General features: G+C 46.3%; 4 protein-coding genes across 5 annotated transcripts; 1 reads left to right on the forward strand and 3 right to left on the reverse strand.

The window, feature by feature from the left end:
- Positions 1 to 1,175: 1,175 nt before the first annotated feature.
- On the forward strand, positions 1,176 to 3,022 carry LOC127781628 (uncharacterized). The gene has a single exon (XM_052308615.1). It carries the CDS (start codon positions 1,283 to 1,285, stop codon positions 2,060 to 2,062), a length of 780 nt encoding a protein of 259 aa, XP_052164575.1. The 5' UTR covers positions 1,176 to 1,282; the 3' UTR covers positions 2,063 to 3,022.
- Positions 3,023 to 6,196: 3,174 nt separating this feature from the next.
- LOC127781447 (zinc finger protein CO3-like) lies at positions 6,197 to 8,495 on the reverse strand. Its single transcript, XM_052308400.1, has 3 exons — positions 7,742 to 8,495; positions 7,479 to 7,664; positions 6,197 to 6,515 (listed from the first exon to the last, which is right to left on the reverse strand). The coding sequence occupies exons 1-3, from the start codon at positions 8,423 to 8,425 to the stop codon at positions 6,474 to 6,476; spliced, it is 912 nt and encodes a 303-aa protein (XP_052164360.1). The 5' UTR covers positions 8,426 to 8,495; the 3' UTR covers positions 6,197 to 6,473.
- Positions 8,496 to 11,581: 3,086 nt separating this feature from the next.
- On the reverse strand, positions 11,582 to 12,512 carry LOC127781943 (photosystem II core complex proteins psbY, chloroplastic). The gene has a single exon (XM_052309013.1). The coding sequence runs from the start codon at positions 12,372 to 12,374 to the stop codon at positions 11,760 to 11,762; it is 615 nt and encodes a 204-aa protein (XP_052164973.1). The 5' UTR covers positions 12,375 to 12,512; the 3' UTR covers positions 11,582 to 11,759.
- Positions 12,513 to 13,024: 512 nt separating this feature from the next.
- Positions 13,025 to 16,491, reverse strand: LOC127781942 (succinate dehydrogenase [ubiquinone] iron-sulfur subunit 1, mitochondrial). Of its 2 annotated transcripts, none has more exons than XM_052309011.1 (2): positions 15,755 to 16,491; positions 13,025 to 13,496 (listed from the first exon to the last, which is right to left on the reverse strand). In XM_052309011.1, the coding sequence occupies exons 1-2, from the start codon at positions 16,426 to 16,428 to the stop codon at positions 13,325 to 13,327; spliced, it is 846 nt and encodes a 281-aa protein (XP_052164971.1). In that variant the 5' UTR covers positions 16,429 to 16,491; the 3' UTR covers positions 13,025 to 13,324. The 2 variants fall into 2 exon arrangements, with proteins under 2 accessions (XP_052164971.1, XP_052164970.1); XM_052309010.1 differs by lacking the exon at positions 13,025 to 13,496 and adding an exon at positions 14,422 to 15,014.
- Between the last annotated feature and the right edge of the window lie 6,131 nt (positions 16,492 to 22,622).

A 22,622-nucleotide genomic window follows, 5' to 3' on the forward strand; every position in this document is an offset into this window, starting at 1 on the left:
AAAAAAAATCTCAAAATGGAGGAAAATAATCCTAGACTCCATACCCCTCCATCCTAAAAAAAACCAACTCCTAGCTATGTATCTGGACATGCGTCATGTCTAGATGCATAGTTAGGAGTTGGCTTTTTTAGACAGAGTGAGTATGTCACTTCAGCAGCTATAGTGATGTTGATTTGAGAAATTTAATATGCTATTTTTAAATATTTACATATACTCCTTCCGGTCTAAATATTTGGCGTTCCCCGACCCATCGCCGGAGGAGAACTCCCATGCTCGCCGCCGACGTTGCTACAGCTGTGGTTGGCCAGCTCCCCGTGTTCGCCCAGACTGTTACCATTATAATTGTCATATTTTCATGAAAAATTCTTAGGGCCCCTTTGAATCGTAGGAATGGAAAAACGGAGGAATAGGAAAATATAGGATTTTGGCAGGAATGCAAGTGTAAAACAGAGGATTGTAAAACATAGGAAAAACACAGTAATGGCCGTTTGATTGGACCGCAGGAAAAATGCAGGAATTAGAGGAGAGATGAAGACTCATAGGAAAGTTTCCATGAGGTAAAACCTCATGCTAGATTTCTTACAAAACTTGCATGGCATTAGGCATTCCATAAGAATTTCATAGGATTCTATAGGATTCATTCCTTTGATTCAAAGGGCTATATAGAAAAAATTCCTATAGGAATAAAATCCTTTAGAATTTCCTTTGAATGAAAGGGGGCCTTAACATGGAGAAAACGTTCTAAGCTCCCATATGACACTCTAGCAACTAGAGTGATGTTTTATGACATACATCACTCTTCCCTTGCTATTGCCACTCCCAGATTAACATGACTCTTTTAATACTTCCTCTTCCTTTAATAATGATGGATAATATTGATATACTTAAATTTTTTGAGTAAATTTACTTTACACCATTATAAAAATTATAAAAATTAGAATACAAAATGGATCTGACAATACGATTTTTTTTTGCAATATAAATACAGATTACCTGTAAATTAAACGGGTAAATCTTCTTCAGGAAAAAAAAAGAAAAAAAGGGTCACATACTCACATTACATTTGGACACGCCAAATAAGATGACAGATAGAGAGGGATGCCGCGTGCCAAGCATGAGCGCGACGCGTGGGAGTGGGACCCACCCCTTAATCTCCAACAGCTCACGCCGCACAACAAAAAGAAACGAAACAAATCCACCGCCACCGCCACCTAAACGGACGCCATCACGCCGCGCACCGGACGCGCCACGCCACGCCACGCCGCGCCGCGCCGCCTCCGCCATGCCCGCCGCCGACGCAAAGCCCCGCCTCCACCTCCACCTCCCCCGCCCCCTCCTCCTCCTCCTCATCCCCTTCCTCTCCCTCCTCCTCCTCTACACCTACTCCTCCTCCTCCCCTCCTCCTCCTCCCGTCGCGTTCGCCGTCCCGCTCTCCCCGACCCCGCCCTCGCCGCACATCCGCATGCGCCGCGCGGGGTTCCGCTCCTACGAGGACTACCTCCGCCACCAGCTCAACAAGACGCTCGACCCGCGCCTCCGCCGCGTCTGGGCCACCCGCGACTGGCACCGCAAGGTGGACGCCTTCGCCCGGGCCTTCGCCGCGCTCCGCGACGACGACGGCGGCCTCCTCTCCAACGCCTCCCGCGCGCTCTGCGTCGGCGCGCGCCTCGGCCAGGAGGTCGCCGCGCTCCGCCTCGTCGGCGTCCGCGACGCCGTCGGCATCGACCTCGCCCCGGCCCCGCCGCTCGTCGTCAGGGGCGACTTCCACGCGCAGCCGTTCGCCAACGACACCTTCGACTTCGAGTTCTCCAACGTGTTCGACCACGCGCTCTACCCGGACCGCTTCGTCGCCGAGATCGAGCGCACGCTCCGCCCCGGCGGCGTCGCCGTCCTGCACGTCGCGGTGCACCGCCGCGGCGACAAGTACTCGGCCAACGACCTGCTCGACGTCCAGGGCCTCGTCGGCCTCTTCCGCCGCTCCGACGTGATCAGGATCTCCAAGGTCGACGCCTTCGGCCTCGACACCGAGGTCATCCTCCGCAAGAAGAGGTCTTCACCCTAACCACCACCACATCCACATGCAACTCTCTCAATTCTCCGCACACAATTCAACTCTCCAAACAGAAAAAGGAACACAAATTTTCTTCCAATTTCCACACCGATTTTTTTGGGTTCGATTTGTTCTTTGCAAATGCTGCAAGTGTAGTTAGTTAATTAGGTAGGCGATTATTTTCTACTAGGACATGCATGCATCGTAGGCAACAAGTTACTAAAAAAACTGAAAATTTCCCGGTTAAAAGAAGTGAAAGAAGAAAGTTAAAAAGATTAGTAGTGATTTGGTTGTCACTTTCCCTTCTTTTCTTGATCACTTTCACCAATTGTTCTTCCCTTTCTCTTTTATCCTTGTCCACTTTACGGAAAGATTCTTTGATTGATTTGGGTGGGGGGTGTGTGATCAGTAGCTGTACTAATCGAGTATATCGGCGGCATAACTGTGTCCGTGCACTGCACATCAGCTAGAATAATACTGTCATTGACATTTGCAGCTGAGACATTGATGTGGATGCCGTAGCTGTTGTTGAGTTGTAATGTGGGGGATAGTACGTTGGAAACTTGGAATTTTGCAGGAATGTATGGATCATGTATATTCTCTTTGTTTTATGTATAAAGAGAGAGAGAAAAAATCGCATCTTATGTTCATTTTCTGCAAGGATATTATTGTCACGAGCACAACAGGGCCATGAAAACGTTCTTGCATTGCATGGAGTACATAAATGTGAGTGCTTGGATTACCCCTAGAAATCACCTGCATTTATTCAAATGCTAATGTTTTAGTGCCTGAAGTTGCAATGGAAGTGACAACTGAGAGCGTACAATAGTAGACTATAAGTCGGCTATAAACACATTTCGAGAAGATAAAAGAAGAGAGAGAAGATCAGTGGACTATAGATTTGTAGCCAGCTGCAGTACAGACTCTAAGATACATGTATGTATGACCGGTGGGACCAAGTATGAATTGTGTAGTACTCCCTCCGTTTCAAAATGTTTGACACCGTTGACTTTCTAGTACGTGTTTAACTATTCATCTTATTAAAAAAAATTAAGTAATTATTTATTCTTTTCATATCATTTGATTTATTGTTAAATAAACTTTCATGTACACATATAATTTTACATATTTCACAAATTTTTTTAATAAGACGAACGGTCAAATATGTACTAAAAAGTCAAATGTGTCAAACATTTTGAAATGGAGGGAGTATATGTTATAGGTAACTATTGTATGAGTTAACTACTAAATTGACTATACATAATTTAGAGAAAGTAGTTGCCTATACTATTAAACTTGCTCTGACAAGAGGGATCTTTTCAGTGTTCTGAATCTTTCCTACTGTGATGGGAATGACAAAAATTATCACAGAAATTACGGCGGGTTTTCAGGTAAAGGCATCAGCTGGAGCAACCCTTTTGGCTCTTTTGGGTGAGAGACTGACAAAAGAGTACTAGGAACTTGCAAGAGCATAGTAGCCTAGTACTCCTGTACTGTGCATGGAGTGCAAATTAAGTCAATTATTTGGGACAGCTCTCTTGACCTGAAATGAGAAACCATCTTTGCCTAAGAGCAAGTTTAATAAGTTTAATAGTATAGCCCACTACTGGCTCTAAATCATCTATAGCCAATGCAATAGCTAATTTATACAATAGTTGCTTACTATACTATTAATATCTGGTCTCACCTGTCATACACACATTACATCTTGGAGTCTGTGCTGCAGCTGACTACAGATTCGTAGCCCGCTGCTTTTCTCTCTCTTCCTTTCTCTATTTAAAATATGTTTATAGTTGGCTTATAGCCTACTATTGTACCCGCTCTAAACGAAATTTCAAAATTTCAGAAACATGCATTCATCCCAATACTGCGGGTTTCTTTTCTGTTCACACAGAACTGTACAGTGTACAAGAGGCAGGGAAGGAGGCACATGCATGTGACAATTTTTTAGGAGAACTAAAAAGTAGTTGTATGGGGAGTGGGGATTAACTAACCACCTGATCAGGCGGCCTAATTAATAACAAGGCCAGCTCAGTGCATGAGACAATTGTCCCCCATACACCAAGACACGATCCACACACAGAATGTGTCACATGGCCTCTCACACACACCAACAATTTGTACTAAACTTCGGTAAATTTTTGTATAGCTGATGGATGCCTGCCACAGTGGAGTACTCCACTAGCTTAGCTCGTGAAACTGAATTTGAGCTCCAAATTCACGCGCAAAAGGAAGGGGGAAAAAATGAACGTTGATTTTTACAAAGTGTTACTCCTGCCAGAATATTACTATCATAAATTTATTTACGGGTCACAAATTTGTTAGAAAAACCATGCGCTCATGAATAATATACACGCACAAGTTAACTTTCACCAAAAATTTAGTGAGATTAAAATCGTGCTGCTGATTTTCGTCTCTTTAAGTGTGTGTTATGGGACGTATTCGTGTATGTGTAAACGTGGTATTGTGTGTGTCGTCGTGTGTACGCATATTCATTTATCGTATAATCGAGAAAAAATATAAACAAAGTACTACCTAAAAAATTATCGAACAGAGTGGGTAAGGCCTTGTTTAGTTACCAATTTTTTTTCTCAAAAACGTCACATCGAATCTTTGTACACATGCATTGAGTATTAAATATAGATAAAATAAAAAACTAATTACACAGTTTGTATGTAAATCGCGAGACAAAACTTTTAAGCCTATTTTGTCCATGATTAGCCATAAGTACTACAGTAATCCACATGTGCTAACGATGGATTAATTAGGCTTAAAAATTCGTCTCGCGGTTTTTAGACGAGTTATGAAATTAGTATTTTCATTCGTGTCTAAAACCCCTTCCAACATCCGGTCAAACGTTCGATGTGACACCCAAAAATTTTCTATTCGCGAACTAACCAAGGCCTAAAAGTGATGGGCTCTCAGAAAAGCCCATAAATAAAAAAAGGCCGTGTGCTTGTATTCACATGAGCGGCCTTGTTTAGTCCATTTGGGCCTTCTACTATTCTACGGAGGCCCAGCCCATCTCGCGAGGCTCTGTACAACAACGCTAACGAGAACCGTCCATCTCTCCTCGGCTCTCTCCCCACCGTTCGATATTCACCGTCTGATCTCACGCTTTTTTCTTTTACCACCCCGAGTCCCGACACGAAGGACCTGTTTAGTTTGATACCATTTTCAATCTTACCTAATTTTAGTAAAGTTGTTAAAAATGGCTATATTTAGTTTGTTATCAAATTTTTGTAACTATATAAATTGTCAAAATTTTGATAAATTTTGATAAATTTTGACAACTATGTTAAAATTTGGTAATGTTTTTTTTGACGTTAAAGTGAACAGGTGGAAAGCTGTTGGTTACACCACCTTTTTACAGTTTTACTGGGAACAGCATAAGTTTGACCACGGATGCTGCTCCCCACGCACGGCCAAAACCGCCTGCCAGTGGGGCCCACCTGGCAGTCACAAGCAAAAGGACAACACACTGAGTACCGATGCACGCTGACAGGTGGGGCCCATGAGTCACTCACGTGAGCTGACACTGGACTTGCAGCGGCGGCAGAACGGTGCATGCAACGGCTCCACCGCCACCGGAAGCATCTGCTCCAGCTGCATACTACAGTATCATCAGTAATTTCTTCAGAAAAATTACACCAACTAATACTATTACTCCGCTAATACAGTCCATTTCCAGGATGATTAAACGGAGCAGATCAGTTGAACTGTGCACTGGTTAGACGATTCTGATCCTGACATCTCTTGCCCTTGATGAATTCCCTTCGATTGCGTTCTGTTTGAAGAGTTTCTGTCAGTTTATTGGTTCTGTTTGAAGAGTTTCTGTTAGGTTTTTAAAGAATCTCTAGCTCCCTAAATAGATTCCTATTTAAATTTTAAGAATATATCGTTATAAAATTTTTAAAAAAATAAACTAGAAGTCAAGGGATAACAATCCCAGTTTTCTAGATTTTCACCGATTATTTGGTACTCAACAGTTACCTGTCCAAATCTCGAATTCCCCAAATAAGGCATTACTGGTTCTTTACAAATAATGGAAGATGATTTTGCCCTATTTTGTGGAGAAGCGAATATTAAATCTCTCAACGACAACCAGCACCTGAAGACATTACAAAATGTTGAACTGATCGTTGATGAACAGTTGGGCACATCATGGCTGAACTGAACTGAATTGCTGTTATTTTCATCCTATGAGACATAATCCACACTGCATCTCTGCACCTGAAGGCTCACAACTTGCAGCCCCAGGGCAGAAGAACTGATTTGGACATGATGAGGACTGGAGAACTAAACAAAATAACCAACAGATCATGTACACGCGAAGAAGCGATGGAGAGATGCATAATGATGCATCCACCATGGCATTGGAGAGAGCAGGGAAGGCTATGTAAGCAGCTGGAGCTGGCTTTCTCTATGTGATTGCGGCGCCTTCCTTCTCCTTTATGAAACGGCCCTGCAGTGCAGCGATGCAAGAAATGCCAAAAGGTTTCATCAGGACAGAGTTTCATCAAGTAAAAGAAATGTATGGACTATGGGTAGAAGATGGTTCTTGCACTTCCAGGATGCAAAGTCTAGCAGGTTTCAATTCATGAATCAACACTGTTAAGTTCTAAGTTTGTCGGTTTGCGGACACACAGTTATATCAATTAACATAAATTTTACATAGGAGATTCTTCTATCAGCTAGAAAGTGAAACCATAAAGTGCATTTTGATGCTTTCTAGTTCAGAAAGTGAAAGATCAACATGTCCAGCCACGGATGTGTGAATTCATCATGTTTTCAAGTTCAGTTATCACCTAATACTAGAAGTTCAATACTATGTATGATCCATTGGCTTTGCTCAGAGTGTGCCTGAAGTGTACTAATCTTCTGATAAGCAATTAGCAGACAACTGAAGCTTTATTAAGGAATTTCAGACAAAAAAACAGAAATATATCATGAGAGCTAACTAAAAAAGGATATAGTGGAAATGCCTAACCTATTTTTTTCAGATATTAGAAATAAATTAGCCTATACAATAAGGTCTGAAACCCACACTTCAGCAGCTTACATCTACTAAGAAGTAGAATCTAATCCTGTTGCCTCCAAGTTAATTAATCGTTCGATTCCTAGTCCCTACCAAAGTTCCATGCTTACATTCCTTATTCAGTATTCAGTAATTCCTGAAGATAATAAACTGAATCCAACCAGTTAGACTAAACTGATTCGGAATGATAATGCTGGTCCATGCCAAATCCAAGATGACAAGATGAATCATTTACACTACAAAGTACAAGTCTTTTACAGTTTATGGGCCTGGAGACAATTACTGAAGAATCAATAAATGAGCAAATCCAGTTCAGCTCAGTTCAGGTAAGAATTTTTCTGAACTTATGAAGCATGCAGCAACTAGTTCAGGTTGAGATAAGTTGGTCACCTTCAAGCGCGGCCGCTTGACGGCATTGAGCCGGCGAACCTCGTACCGGATCCGCTTCGCGAACAGCCGCCCCTGCCGCTTCTCCTTGTACCGCCTCACCTTCTCCGCCCTCGCCGCCGGCTCCGCCACGCTCCATGCCGCCGCCGCCGCCGCGGGCTCAGGCGACGCCGACACCTCGACGAACACCTGCACGAGCATGCGCCGCCGGTGTCAGTGTCACCACGGGGCGTGTCCAAGAAGAGTGGGGCGAGTGGGGCGCTTACGGAGTCGAGCTCCAGCTCCGCCGCGGCGTTGTCCGTGCCACCGGCGGTGGCGGCGGCGGCGCCGCCGATGTAGAGCGAGCCGCGGCCCGCCCAGGCGGCGAGGATCTCCTCGTAGTCGAGCTTCAGCAGCAGCGACCGCGCCGCGGCGCCGCCGCTTGAGGCGCCCGTGCTTGCCGCGGAGGAGCACGAGGACGACGTCGTGGTGGTGGTGGTGGTCGTCGCGCTCGGGGACGAGCTGCTACAGTACACCCACCGCTCCCGCCCCCGTAGCGCGCGCCGCGCCAGGTCATCCTCCTCGCCGGAGAGCTCCTTCCCGCCAGAAACGCCCGGCGAGGCCGCGGACGACGACTCGCCCCCGCCACCGCCGCCGCCGCCAGCGGAGGCGCCGAGGATGTCGGTGAGCGACGGCGCCGCCGCGAACAGCGTGGACGGCTCAGGATGCAGCGCGAACGGCTCCATCTGCGGCTTTTCCTCCTCATCCTCACCTCCATCCCCACCGTCCTCCGGCGACGACGGCGCCTCCTCCTTGGGCACCAACTCCGGCGACCTCACCGCCACCACCACCACCTCCTCCTCCTCCTTCTTAATCAAGAACCGACTAAGACTCAGATACTTGGTCCTCCTCTTCACATTCCCCCTCCCTCCCCGGCGACCCTTCCTCCGACGCGCGCCGCCGCTCGCCATTGCCCCCCTCCCAACCAACGCAAATACCACGCAACCTGAGGGACCTCGCTGCAAAAAAAGCGCGGGAGAAGAGAAGCAGCGAGCCAAGCTATTTGGAGGGAAAGTGAGGGGGATCTCTCCGCTTTTCCGTGATCCCTTGATGACGTGGCTGAGTCGGGGGTGACGTGGCGGCGCGCCATTGGGCGGCCGGATTGCGGTGTCGCCTTTTCCCCCGCCGTACTCGATGTGGTGGGGTGGTCGGAGGAAGAAAAAAGGAGAGGAGGATTTTTATGGGAATCACGGGGGTTTTGTGATGGATTAGGGTGGATGTTCACGTCATCGCCGTTGGATCTGTACTATCAGTCATCAGCTCCTATTTTACTCTAGAATATTACTCGTAGAGTAATTTGTTTTATGTTATGAAATTATCTTTTAAGAAATTATAGATCTCGAATGGAAGTTAGTATAGTCGACATGTCTGTGTCTTTGACTGTTATGTGTTCAATATCGATCCTTAGTTTGGTGAACTTGTATAGATATAGAAGAACGCCGTTTTAAGTGAATCCACATGGAAATGGTGTTTACTTGTAGACGATCGTTTATTTTCTTGTGAGTATCCTAAATTATTTTCGAGCTTGACATGGAACACAACTATTATATGTTCTGATAGTACAATTTGACTTCAGCTATTTTTTTCTTTCTGACATATGTATTTACTATATTTTTTATCCAGTGTTTGTTTCACCTTGCTCCAAAATTTATTCATTTTTACTAGCTCCAAAATTTGTTCCTCTTTCTCTTTCTCTCTCTATTAGTAGGAGTAGCTGCTAAGCTGTGCCTGTAATCCTGTACTATCAGTATGATGAAGCAAAACGTGCAGATGCTGACGTGGTGGGCCATCCCGGCCGACACATCACGGCGCATATATGTGATCTGCACTGCACGAAGGCAGTACTACGACAATGCGTCCATACAGGCAAGGCAAGGGCACGGCGATCCGATAGATGGCCAGAAGGGTCAAAGAAAGGCCGAGTTTAGTTACAAACTTTTTCTCTAAACTTTCATTTTTTTATCAGATCAAAATTTTTCTATAGACACAAACTTCTAACTTTTCCATCACATCGTTTCAATTTCAATCAAACTTCTAATTTTGACGGGAACTAAGGCTGTGTTTAGTTTCTAAAATTGAGGAGAAGTTTAAGGAAAGTTGTTAGTTTGGAAAAAAAGTTAAGAGTTTATGTGAGTAGCAAGGTTTTAGATGTGATGTGATGTGATGAAAAGTTAAGAGTTTTATGAAAGTTTAGTGTGAACTAAAGAGAACCTAAATACACCCAAACAAAACAAGGAGGTAAAAGTCAAAATGTTTCACTGTACAACACATGTTTTACAGTTCAACCCCTCTCAGTGAGAGGAAAACTCAAGGGCGGCCTCCGTACTCGGTACTCTCGTAGGAGTAGTGGCCGTAGTCTCGCGGGACGAGGGAGATGGCGAATACGAGGACGCATCGTGGCGTGTGACGACGCAGCCAGGCAGCCTTGCTGCTCAGCCTCACTGGCTTTCAGGCGTCTTCCTCCAAGCCAAGAGTCAAAGCCGCAAGGGCATGCGATGCTTTGACCTTGACCGTCTAGGTACTGTAATTTATTTTTCTTTTCCCCTTACTCTGTAGCAGTTTTTAATTCACAAGAAATTTAGTTTAACTAGATAAATACCCCGTCATGATGCTACGGAAAATTAAGTTGCATAATTATCGATGAGTGGTACTCATGGACCGGATGAGTTGGGTATTGGGGTACGTTGAAACGAGTATCTATATAATACGACATCAAGCAGACAAAAGGCAAGGATTATAATGGTTCAGACCCCACAAAAGGCAAGGATTATAATGGTTCAGACCCCTTGTCAGGTAATAGCCCTAGTCCGGTTTATATGAGATTAATGATGAGGAATCACATATTACAAAGGAAGTAAACGAAACAGACGATACCGGCGAGATCGTAGTTGATGAATTGGACAAGATCCGACGACTTGGCGCCGTGAACTCCGGCCTCGTGAACTATGGTGGGTGTGTAGGCGATGAAATTCGATGCCTTGCACCCCTCCCTGGAGGTCCCTTTTATACCGTGGATCATCTTGACCCCCAAGTAAGGCCTGAAGATATTTGATCTGGTACGGTATAACAGAATATCTATCCCTTCCGAGTAGGATTTTGGAAATCACTTATCTTGTAGAGATATTTATGTAATTTGCAACAGATTCCAACAACGTATATGGAAACAATCCGTATACGTGAAGGTATACCATATCGGTATATTCCATAAGTCGTAGGATAAGAGGTATGCCTTATCCGTAATCCTGACAATAATATATATAAATAAGATGCAATATGAATATTAAAACTAAAACAAATAGATACTTCCGAATTTTAAGGCCTAAAAATAATTGAGATTACTTGGTGTTATGAGAGAAGAAAGACGTGACAATTTGAACCATAGATCTATCATTCAATAGCTAGAAATAATTAGAGTGATGTGGCTTAATGAGAGAAAAGAGAAATAGCATTAACAACACTTAGTGGGATGAACTATATAAATATATGAGATAAGATTACTAGGGCAGGATATGAGAAATGCCTAGAGGTCTTCCGGCTATCTCCACAAAATGGTGGGCTAGATGACCTGGATTCGAAATATCACTCCTTTTAATTATTTGATATTAGGTTATTCCCTACTATTCGCGTCTTTTACTAGGGCAGGATATAACGATTACACTTGTCAGCGGCAAAACTATAGAACTGTGATTACACTTGTTGGCGGCAAAACTATAGAACTGTGATAAAACTATATATGTGCTCTCATAGAAATAGGAATTTTTTTTTCAAAAGGTTTGAGTGGATGAAAAATAAGTAATCCACTCAAACCTAAGTAAGAAGGATGTAAGAGAGTCGGCTCGTGAATTCACTTATAGTACATATAAATAGGAAACATATAAATGGGAAACTAACATGTTAAGATTATCCACTTATTTATACTCTATGTGGGTTCACAGGTCGATGTGTCGATCCACTAGTATTTTTTTTCTAGTCCCAAGTGTACTATGGTGTGCATGTGTGCTCATCTACCGGACTGGGGAAACAAAAACAAACATTGATCAATAAGACAAATAAATTAACTAGATGAATTCAAATAAGAAGAAGAGCTGTACTGAATTTTTGTTCAGGGGAAGAGAGGATTAGGAACAGGATTAATTAAGGCATAAGTACACCACATTCCACATCACTACCACTCCACTCCACTCCACCACCCTCAAAACACACCACGTACACACATGTACGGATGCAATCTTCAAGCTCAAGCTCTCAGTCTGACCGCATGCGGTTTAGCTGGTTCAACGCCGGCTGCAGGATGTTGTAGAGAACCCAGGCGATCGCCGGCGCCACCACGAACAGCAGCAGCAGGCCGCGGTTGTCGCCGCCCTCCGCCGCCGCCGCCTCCGCCGCCAGCCTCGCCACCTCCTGCGCCGCCGACGCCTCGGGCGGGAACGCGAGCCCGGCACCCGCCGCCGCGCCCAGGCCGAGCCCGGCGACGAGCACCTGCTCCGACCGCATGCGGTTCAGCTGGTTCAGCGCCGGCTGGAGGATGTTGTAGAGCACCCACGCGATGGCCGGCGCGATCGGCAGCAGCAACGCCAGCCCGCGGTTGTCGTCGGCGCCCGCCGCCGCCGCGGCGACGTCCGCGATCTGCTGCGCCGCGAGCGCCGCGTCCGTCGACGCCAGCGCCGAGAAGAACGCGCCCGCCATCGCCGCCGCCGCCACGGGCGCCGCCGCCGACGACGACGACACCGACATGCCCTTCTTGGCCAGGCTCTTGAGCGAGATGCTAGGCACCCTGCCGCTCCCCGACGGCGCCGGCGATGACCGCGCCACGATCTTGGACGGCTTAAGCATGGCCATCGCAGCTATGGTAGTCGCCATTGACGCCTTCTTCTTCCTCCTCTTCTCTGAGCTCTAGCTCACTTGCAACTATGGCAGCTGCTGTTGGATGCAATTTCTGAGATGGTGAGTGCAATGTCGCTGCGTTTCTAGAACGGTGGATGCGATCGCGGCTTATCTGCATCAGCGATGGAAGGAGGCGAGTGTGTGCTCCAGGTTTGCAGCCTTATCTCGCGCCTCGCGACGCCATTGGCTGGGAGCAAAACGGGGGTGGGTCCCACCTGCTGACGTGGAAGTCAGGCTGGTGAGATGGAAAACCTTGGGAGGCTTGGCCTGTCTGAATCATTCTAGTGTCATCTGGAATATCCCACCATTAGCAATTTAGCATTTGGTAGATGCATCATTACACGCTTTAATCTGCCACTATGATTGTTATAATAATTTTGTGCTGGATTGTCTGAATAAACAGTGTCCTATTAAATTTGGGCCTTTGGATTTGCATCCTACAGCCACAATATGACCGCCTAAGTTGCAGTAATACCAAGAACTGCACAGGAACCAAATCCGATTCGTTTTGCTTCAATTTAAGATTCACTATATGGCTAAACCCGATCACTAACCAGAGATTACGGAGAATGCTTGTTGATTTCCGGGTTAAAAATATGAAGGGCATGTTCAACATCACAAAAACAAAGGTAAAATCCATGAATTACTTCATGCATAAACCGCACGACATAATGGAATGGACGGTGAACAACAAACCGAATTAGATACAGAACAAAACGTAAAATACGGTAGCAAATTATTCACTCCCTACAATGCTCCCTCCATCTGATGGAAATGGAAGTCATCAGATCGGAGGCCCAGAAGGGAATCCTGCGTTCCAGCAATTATTTGTCAGGCGATGGACTAAAAAGGCAGAGAAACAAGAGGCTGGCTGATTACAATTTTTCGACAGAGTTTCATCTCATGAAGAGAGATATACTGCTCACTCAGGCCTCGAGCTGGAGCTTCTTGATTGTGTCGATGTGCTTCGCTGGGTTGAGGCCCTTGGGGCAGGCGTGTGTGCAGTTCTTGATGGTGTGGCAGCGGTACAGCTTGAACTCGTCGTTGATGGAATCCAGGCGCTCCTTAGTGAACTGGTCACGGCTGTCCTGTATCCACCTGAAACAGGGAATGGATGTTCATAGGACAGAGCAATCACAAGGGTATGGGCATTTGCAAAAATTGGGGAAGGACAAACGGCCTAAACCAACAGACCAGTCATATCAGATCATGTTTAAGATTTTTGCTTCATGACAAAATTAGATCAGACAAAACAAAAACCTGCCTTAGCTTATTTACACTATAGAATCAAATACAATAATATCATTATATGTAGACAGCAGCTATACTGATTATCCAAGCAGCAAACCGGTCAATTCGTAAGATGATCTAATACAAAACCCAGTTCACAACTGCACATAGAATCAGGCAAAATTGCACAATATGAACAAAATTAGGGGATCTGAACCAAATCAGACACTAAAAGATTGATATGCTAACTAGTTCTCTTTACAAATATAATCAGGCAGTGAAAACTGAGTTATTCATCTAGAAGATTTAATACTTGAACATCAACAAACAAGTTACATCAAACAGGAACTCAGCAGGAACAGGAAAGGAATTTGTTGCTCAAATCTAGGGAAAACAAGGGAGGATCCACTCATTAAGCCCATGAACGGTGAAATTATGAAGCACTACATCTTGAACTGATGGCACAACAGGTCAAATGCCTTAATTAACAAAATTCCATGTTTAATGCGATTGCAAGAGCAACCAGTAGCATGCACCAGAGTTCGCTAGAATGTGTGATTATTAACTTTCAACAATACATAGGCACAGCAATAACATATAGAACAGAATTCAAGTAACCCAAAGCTAAGCAAATTAATCTACATACTGCGAAACAGTTATCAGTAAGTATAACTAATTCTACAAGTAAACTGTCAAAAGTAAAGGTATTTATCATGATTGAGCGCACCTTGATGGTCAAAAAAGTATCTCCGAATTCAAAAATACCATATATATAGGGGCAGGGGAAAAAGAATGGTCCAAAACTTTTAACTTCATAAATGCTCAATAGGCAGAAAAACAGTACAGTACATTGGTTCAACTAAATAATTGAAAGAGTGCCAGATTGGCTGCTGGTCATAAGATTGAAATATAGTTTCAGGTTGCAAACACTGAAAAACTGCATGGAGGCAAACTTATTGTGCTGGACTACTGCAGAGCTAGTGCTTTGATCTACTGGTTGTTAGCATCTACCAAGACGCTTTCTTAACACCCAACAATTCACCCTTATTAGCCAATGACCGGAACACAATACGAGACATGCGGAATTTCTTGTAAACAGCGCGCGAGCGGCCCGTGAAGATACAGCGGTTTCTAAGGCGTGTCATGGAGCTATTTCTTGGCAACTTGGACAGCTTATAGCGAAACTGGTCCCGCATATCTGCTGGAAGATCAGGGTCCCTACAAACAGCCTTATAAAGCTTTCCTTTCAGTTCATATTTTGCTGCAAGCAATCTACGTTTGTGATCCAGCAAGTTTCTCTTCTCCGATACCCCGTGATATCCTCGAGCTTGGATGTGCATGAACATGTTGGGTTTTGGTTTGATTAGCGTCCCCAACAGCGGAAGCCTAAAAAGGGTGAACGTGTCATGGACTTAGCAACATCCTAAAGCTTACATAAAAAAACAATAATCATATTAGACAACTATAATTCAAGTTAAGGGAAATAAGTGCCAAAGGAATGCACACCAAAAGTATTTAACGTCGTAGATCAGCTAAATCATCAGCCGCTGTATGCTAGCAGAGGTGGAAACTACGGAAAGCAATCAAACACTACCACTATCCAAGTATGAGTTTTACCACAGTGAGGCTTGCAAACTATTCCTTGGTTGGATATCAAATTTCTGATCAGTAGGTCAGGCACAAAAGGCAGAATACTTGTGGGGCAGCGAATGCCTTGAATGCGCCTAGTCAGTTATGACTATAGAACCACACACGTGTTTAACACATTTCATCACCACACTGTATTCACTTATGATCATCCAAACCGCTTTACCAAGTTTCTACTAGCTACCAAACAAATATTGGATCGTCACATAAGAGGATCACGTAATTCATGACCACATCAGAGTATCGGAAAAATAAACTATCGTCCTAATGAAAATCATTTCCACACAAGCATCGCCTAAACAAGCATCCAGGTCAGATCAATCTACGCATCAATCAACAAGCAAACCATTTCACAATCACCAGAGCACAATTCATCACCCGATGAATCACAAACAAGTCAACTAGCAAACGGATCCAACGAATCAACAAACAAGAACAACATCACGACACCAAGAGCATTTGGGAAGGTGGTGGTATACCTGTTGGCGTGGAGGAGCGCGGCGGGGCCGAGGTACTCCTCGGGGTTCCACCAGTAGGAGGGGCAGGAGGTGGAGCAGCAGGCGCAGAGGATGCACTCGTACATGCCGTCGAGCTTGGCGCGGTCGGCCTTGGTCTGCGGGATCTCCTTCCCGGGCTGCGGCGGTGCGTCCTTGCGCTTGAGCCACGGCTCCACGCTCTTGTACTGGTTGTAGAAGTTGGTCATGTCGACGACGAGGTCCTTGATGACGAACATGTGGGGGAGCGGCGAGATCGTGGAGGCCGAGGACGCCGACGAGATCTTGGTGAGGCAGGCGAGGCCGTTGTCGCCGTCGATGTTCATCGCGCAGCTCCCGCAGATCCCCTCGCGGCAGCTGCGGCGGAAGGTGAGCGACGGGTCCTGCTCGTTCTTGATCTTGAGCAGCACGTCGAGCACCATCGGCCCGCAGTCGGAGAGGTCCACCTTGTAGTCCTTGAGGTGGGGCTTCGTCGACGGCGAGTCGGGATCCCACCTGTAGATCGAGAACGTCTTGGTGTTCGCCCCCGCCTTCGACGGCGGCGGCGGCGGCGCGGGGGACGACGAGTGGGGCTTGGAGGCGACGAGGCGGGAGGAGAGCGCCGGGGAGAGGAGGGCGCGCGCCGCCGGCGAGCGGCGGAGGAGGGCGGCGGCGGCCATCGCGGCGGATTTGGGGTTTCGCCTTCTCTTTTTTTTTTCCTCCCTTTCTATCGGGGTCAGAGGGCGTGTGCCCGGCTTAGGCACAGCTGGGTATATATACCCTGAGGCGTTTTCGGGTCACTGACATGTGGGGCCAGGGGTAGGAGGGATCGGAATGCCGGTGGCGCTAGGGTTGGGGGAGAGGATGACATGTGGGCCCGGGGGGTTTGGGTGTTGGGCCGTTTCGTGGTCAAGAGAGTGGAGATGTGGACTACTTATGGGCCGCTGGGAAGAAGACAAAGGGAAGTTGCTTAAGGAACAGGGTTGCTTTCTAGAGAGCCAGTTGATTTGGATTTGATTTTTGGGGAGGTTATTTGATTTTTTTTCTTTTTGTTCTCTTCATTTTAACTCTGATGTCATTGCTATGTATAATTTCATTTGTTGCATATGATGAAACTAAATTTATAGTGCGTATCTGTTTTGACTCTGATGTCATGCTACATGTAATAGGGGAATAGCCTAGAGAGTTCAAATATAAATGTGTATTTTTGTTCAAATTATACTAGTATAGTACCAAAACATGACCGGCTAAAATGCAAATAATTCTTTCTCAAGCTGGTTTTTAGATCAAAGAGCTTGCTTATATAGCATAGCCGGATGATTAAGCACCAAGCGAACTCCAGGGCCTTGTATCAGAAGCCCATATTGCTATACTCCACCATAAGCTCCTAGCCCACTAAAGGCCCGTATTTTACAAGGCCATTCTCGATCTTGATATCCTTACGCCATCTATCTCTCTATCTATCAATCATATACTAAAAGTCTATTAAACGTCCTACAAACACTCTCAAGACGATACGTGGCATTCTTATAAACGCTCCTAAACCGCCACGTGACACTATTTAATCTCACCGTCGATTTTCATTTAAATTGGTGGACTCGTTATTTTAGACCATTAGATTATATCTATATCTATACCATTGATTTTCACTTAAATTGATGGATCCGTTATTTAGATCATTAGATTAGATATATATCTCTAATATTAATACTTTCCACCTATACATACGAGAGAGAATAGGTTCGCCAAAAAAATAAGTAAGTACGTAAGAATGAAAAGGAACAATAAAACCTACATACGTACGGTAAAAGAATAAAGCCATCGTGTCAAAAAAGATAGAAACAAAAAAAATATATACGTATATAGTATCATAAAAAAAAATAAAAAACTCCCATATACTCCCACATATTAGTTATTAATAATAAATTTGAAAAAAATAAATATATTTTTCGAATTAGTAAAGGTGTCTCATGTGATTATCAACAATAAGTATTGAAAATAAACCAAGCGCTAAACTATAGATGTTTGTCAAAATATAAATGTTTAACACCATAAACACACATGGTGTCTACTGTATACCAGGAATCTACTCAAAACTTAAAAAAAAAATTTCTTTTGATCACCTCCATCTTCTCTTTTAGTACCGTCAAATGACAACTTCGCTCATTTTCAAATTGCATAATGTTTAACACCATAAACACGTGGTGTCTACTCTATACCATGAATCTACTCTCAAAACATAAAAAAACATTCTTTTGATCACATCCATCTTCTCTTTTTCCTTTCATGAAGGGCATAAGCATGAATAACATAGTTTGCTACGTTGCTATAAGTATAACATGGACGTACATATGGGAGTTAAGGCGGTCCCAGTGGAGACCACAGTCACCAATAGTGCTCAACTTACTACTTACCGATGCACAACTCGATAAGGATGTGATAGTAAATTAGGCATTAAAATTGTGCTCCAGGTTAGTCTGCAGGTGCACAACTACATCGATATGGAACCCATGTTTCAAGGCAACAGACAGAGAAAGTCTTGCCACTACAATCGGCTTCACGCATTATAGAAGCATTTATGTATAACTTGATGTTATTCTATTAATTCGTACTAGTGATATTTTTACAATATTTATATATAGTTTTGAAAATTGGTGAGGCACGAAACACTTACGTGTAGTGGATATTTCAATGTATTAATGATGTATTAGGCTTATTTTATTGATACATTACGTAGTTCATCTATGAATAGGTACTTGGCTTTTAATCAGTGATAATAGGTTGAAGTGACAACAAGAAAATTTGTATGTAACCAGAGGCAAAGTGATTTTATTTAATCTAGGAGATAACCTTATTACTTAAATATATTAAAGTATGCAATATATTTCTCGGCTTATAAATGGTGAGATATAACCTTTTTTTAAAAATTGTCTTCATAAAACTTATGTGCGGGCTTTCTTCCTAGTTAGGAGTAAATTGTTGTTGTTCAACAATTCAAAACAAAAGGTCCCTTGCGTTCAAGACATTTTATTTTGATATTTTTGAAACAAACAACACCATCCACTGTGATGTTTCATATTAATATAGTACTAGTACAAAATTACTACTATAAGACTAAAATTATGGGAGTTAATAACGAAAATAGAAAAACAAAACCACCACCACATGCTGTAGCTCCTACACAAACCAAATGTCTAGTGCCACACCGACGGATGCCACCACCACATCCACATTTTAACCACCCGACAACACCTTCAAACAACTGAAATTAGTGGTCCGAGAGGGGTTGCAGAGGTATAGGGCAAGCAACAAGAAAGATCTACTCAGTACTCATTCCTCGTACAAACCTACCGTCATCCATAAGCATTGCCCCAACTGTTTAAGGCAGAAAGCCAAAAACAAAACCTTCTAGATGACACCTTCAACGAGGATGTGACGCCATAATGCGTTGTCGCCCACCTAAGAAATCTGGACATGGTTTTCACTTGGAGTGTCCTACCAAGGGGAGAGCGAGGCTCCTCGGCAAACGTATTCTAGAGGGATCACAACACTTGAAAGTGTTACCGTTGCTAGCCCACAATTTATTGGACAACGCTTTTACCTACAACCTATACACCCCTGCAATCGCAACTGCATTACCCCACCAGCATCCAACTACCACTAGTGTGAAGAACCCTTGCACAAACACCCCTCCACCGGCTAGCCTTAGCTCACCTTTGCACGGTAGGATCGCCGCACAAGCCAAAACCGTCACAAAAGGGTGAGCACACATGTCCCTCCCTGTCGTGGATTGGTCCTACTGCCACCGACCTCACGAACCCTCAATGTTGTTCTCGTCATGGGCCAGATCATTACAAGGCCGAGCATACCCATCCTACCCACATTAGATCTGGTCCATCACCAATCACAGATCGTGTAACGCCCCGATTTTCGTTCGGGATTAAAAATCGTTTAAATAATGCATTTTCTAGAAATTTATTAAAAGTTAAATCAATTTAATCAAGTGAATTATTGAGGGAATTAGAAATTTCCTTTTAAAAATCATTGGCCGGGAATATTTTGTAATATTCTTTGTGCCTTCAAATACTCTCTGGATTTTTCCGTGAATTTTCGGAGCTCAAGAAATAATTATAACAATACAAAGTTCATATAAATCAAATAAAATAAAAAGAAAACAAATAAAATCTCCCTCCATCCCCCTTGGGCCATTTTCGGCCCAAGTCCCTTTCCCCCCTCCCGCGGCCCGCGCCCCCTCTCTCCCTCTCTCGGGTCGTAGGCCCATCTCTCTCAAGTCTGCTTTTCCTCCCCCTTCCAACGGTCTCTCTCCCCTCCCCGACAGGTGGGACCCATGGGCCACACCTGTCATCCCCAACCTTCGGCCTCCCTGGCCGGCAACCGCCCATGCCGCCATTGCCGCCCCACGTCGCGGCGTTTTCTCGCGCGCCCATGCCGCTCCCGCGCGCGTATGCGACGTGGTCGTCGCCCACCTTCTTCCCCACCATTTCCCCCCACTCGTCCCACAAAAACCGGCGCCGGCCGAACCGCCACCACCCCACGTCGGCGTCCCGCTTCCGTCAGCCGATCCCGCCTCTCCCGGCCACGATTTCCACCTCCCGAGCTCTATAAAACGATCCCCGCACCTCCTTCTCTCTTTTCCCCTCTCTCCCGAGCCCTCCCGTGCCCTGAAACCACCGCGACACCGCGGCACCCCATCGCCGCCGCTCGCCGGCAACCTTCGGCCGCCCGCCACTGCTGCCCTAGTGGTCGCCGCGCCGCGTAGCCACCGCCGTAGGCTCCGCCGCACGGTGCCACACCTCGGCCCCCGCTCCGTTTCCCCATTCCATCGCCGGAACCACCTCCCCACCGCGCTCCCTCTCTCCACCACTCACTGACGAGATCCGGCCGCCGCTCCTCGCCGCTCCAGCCACCGCCGCGCCGCGCCGCCGCCACCGCCGGCATCGCCCCGCCGAGCTCCACCCTGGCCTCCGCTCCATTTTCCCCCTCCACCACTGGAACCGCCATTGCACCACCACACCCGAGCCGCTTCAACTCCTCAGCCACCAGCCGCTCGCCGCTGGCATTCGGAGCCACGTCCGGCCGAGCCGACGCCCCCTCCGTCTCCGTGGTGTCGAGCCGCACGTCGGCCACCCCTCCGTCTTCGCGAATCGCCGCCGAAAATCCCTCCCCTCTGCTCAAGGTAAGTTCGGCCTTTCCCGCCGGGTTCCGGCTCCCTTCTATACCTTCCCCAGCTCCTGCCGGTTCTTGGCCGCGCCGTGGTCTTCGCCGGGAATTGCCGGAGCGCCATCCCACCGTCATCTCGAGGCGCCCGCCGTCACCTTGCTCACCGCCGGCCGCCTCCTTCCGCTGTTTGACCTCTCGGTGAGCACTCCCCTCCCTCTCCCTCTTCCTCCCCTTCGCTGGCCGCCTCCCGGGCCTGCCCGTGATGTGCCGCCGCCGCCGGTGGCCGTTCGACCGGGTCGCTGCCGCCGTGCTCCGCGCCGTGCCGCTGCCGGCTGTGCCGGGCAGCCGGCTGCCGTCTCACCTTGCCGCACTGCGCCGTGCCGCCGCTCCCTAGCGTGCGCCGCCGCCGCCCGCATGCACCGCCGCTCCCCGCGCCGTCACCGGTGTCCGCGTTGCCGCGCGCCGTCGCTCGGTCGGGCCGGCCTGAGCCGTGCCTGTGTCCCGGCTGCGCCGCCCCCCGATTGGCTAGGGCCGATCCAGGCCGTCGGTTCCCATGGACCGACGGTGGACCGCCTCGGTGGTCCTGGTCCACGGTGAACTGGTGCCCTTGTGCCGCTGATCGGTGGGGCCCGCTTGCCAGCGCCGCCCCTCCCCTTTTGATGACGTCAGCAGCAACCATTCCCCTTGAGAAAATAATTAATAATTGCGCAATAAATCGAGTTTAATTCTAGAAATTCATTTAAATGGCTAAAAACTTCTAAAATTCATATCTAATTCATATGAACTCCGAATTGAGCCGTTCAACTTGCAAAATTCATCTAAAATGTAGCTCTACATGTTTGTTTACTTTTTTGTACTGTTTACTTGGTTTTTATTAGGGTTTTTTTTCTCGTTTTGCGTGCCAGCGTGTATTTTCCGTCGTTTCGGAAGATCGCGGTCGCGAGGATAAGAGTTCAAAAGATTGTTTGAAGAAGCAAGACAAGTCACACATTCCCCCTTGAGCATTTTGATCCTAATTTACAAGTGTTTTACCATTTGCAAATAAAACTGCATGTCTTGCTAATTACATGGGATGTGGGAATTACCTATCTGCTTGTTTGTGCCATGTTTACTTGATACCTGTCCTTTGTCAACCGTGGGTGATAATTCGACTAGCTTGTGTCACTTATGTTGATCTAGCTAGAACTATATGCTTAGCCATGCTTAATTACTACTAGCTCAGTCGATGGGATAATTGCAGTATTAGACCTTGTTAGTATCAGAACGAGCTGCGTACTCAAGACATTTGGCTATGTTTCATAGTTGTAATTATCCAACTAAAATGCGACTGAATGGTGGGCTGTGGGTGCATGGTTTTGCTGGTCGCACCCATGGCAATTAAGGACCGGTTCGCGGGATGCACTGGAAGACATACATCGCTTGCCACAAGCGGGAATGGGTAACTGCCTGACTTGAAGTATAGCTTTTCTCTGGCTGACGCATCCAGGCAAGGGTGGGCGTGATGGAGCGGGGCGGGCCCTGTGACGGCCTCTGTCGCTTCTGGATTCACCTAGGCACGAGAGGGGACTGCCCGCTGCCTGCTGGGGGCGGGGGTGAAAACTGAGGTGTGGTGTGCTTGGTCAGAGCGGGGTATATGAAGGGTCTTGTCACAATCACTCGACATGGTGACGTGTCCAGCCGGGCACAGTGACAT

This window comes from Oryza glaberrima, chromosome 8, assembly GCF_000147395.1.
Source record: "Oryza glaberrima chromosome 8, OglaRS2, whole genome shotgun sequence".
Lineage (NCBI taxonomy): Eukaryota > Viridiplantae > Streptophyta > Magnoliopsida > Poales > Poaceae > Oryza > Oryza glaberrima.

Excerpts from the sequence above, each read along its gene's own strand:
- LOC127781943 (XM_052309013.1), bottom strand. The coding sequence starts at position 12,374 with ATGGCGACTACCATAGCTGCGATGGCCATGCTTAAGCCGTCCAAGATC.
- LOC127781447 (XM_052308400.1), bottom strand. The coding sequence starts at position 8,425 with ATGGCGAGCGGCGGCGCGCGTCGGAGGAAGGGTCGCCGGGGAGGGAGG. Across the intron at positions 7,665-7,741 it reads CGGAGCTGGAGCTCGACTCC|GTGTTCGTCGAGGTGTCGGC; the intron begins GTAAGCGCCCCA and ends ATGCTCGTGCAG. Across the intron at positions 6,516-7,478 it reads TCAAGCGGCCGCGCTTGAAG|GGCCGTTTCATAAAGGAGAA; the intron begins GTGACCAACTTA and ends GCTGCACTGCAG.
- LOC127781628 (XM_052308615.1), top strand. The coding sequence starts at position 1,283 with ATGCCCGCCGCCGACGCAAAGCCCCGCCTCCACCTCCACCTCCCCCGC.
- LOC127781942 (XM_052309010.1), bottom strand. The coding sequence starts at position 16,428 with ATGGCCGCCGCCGCCCTCCTCCGCCGCTCGCCGGCGGCGCGCGCCCTC. Across the intron at positions 15,015-15,754 it reads GCGCTCCTCCACGCCAACAG|GCTTCCGCTGTTGGGGACGC; the intron begins GTATACCACCAC and ends CACCCTTTTTAG.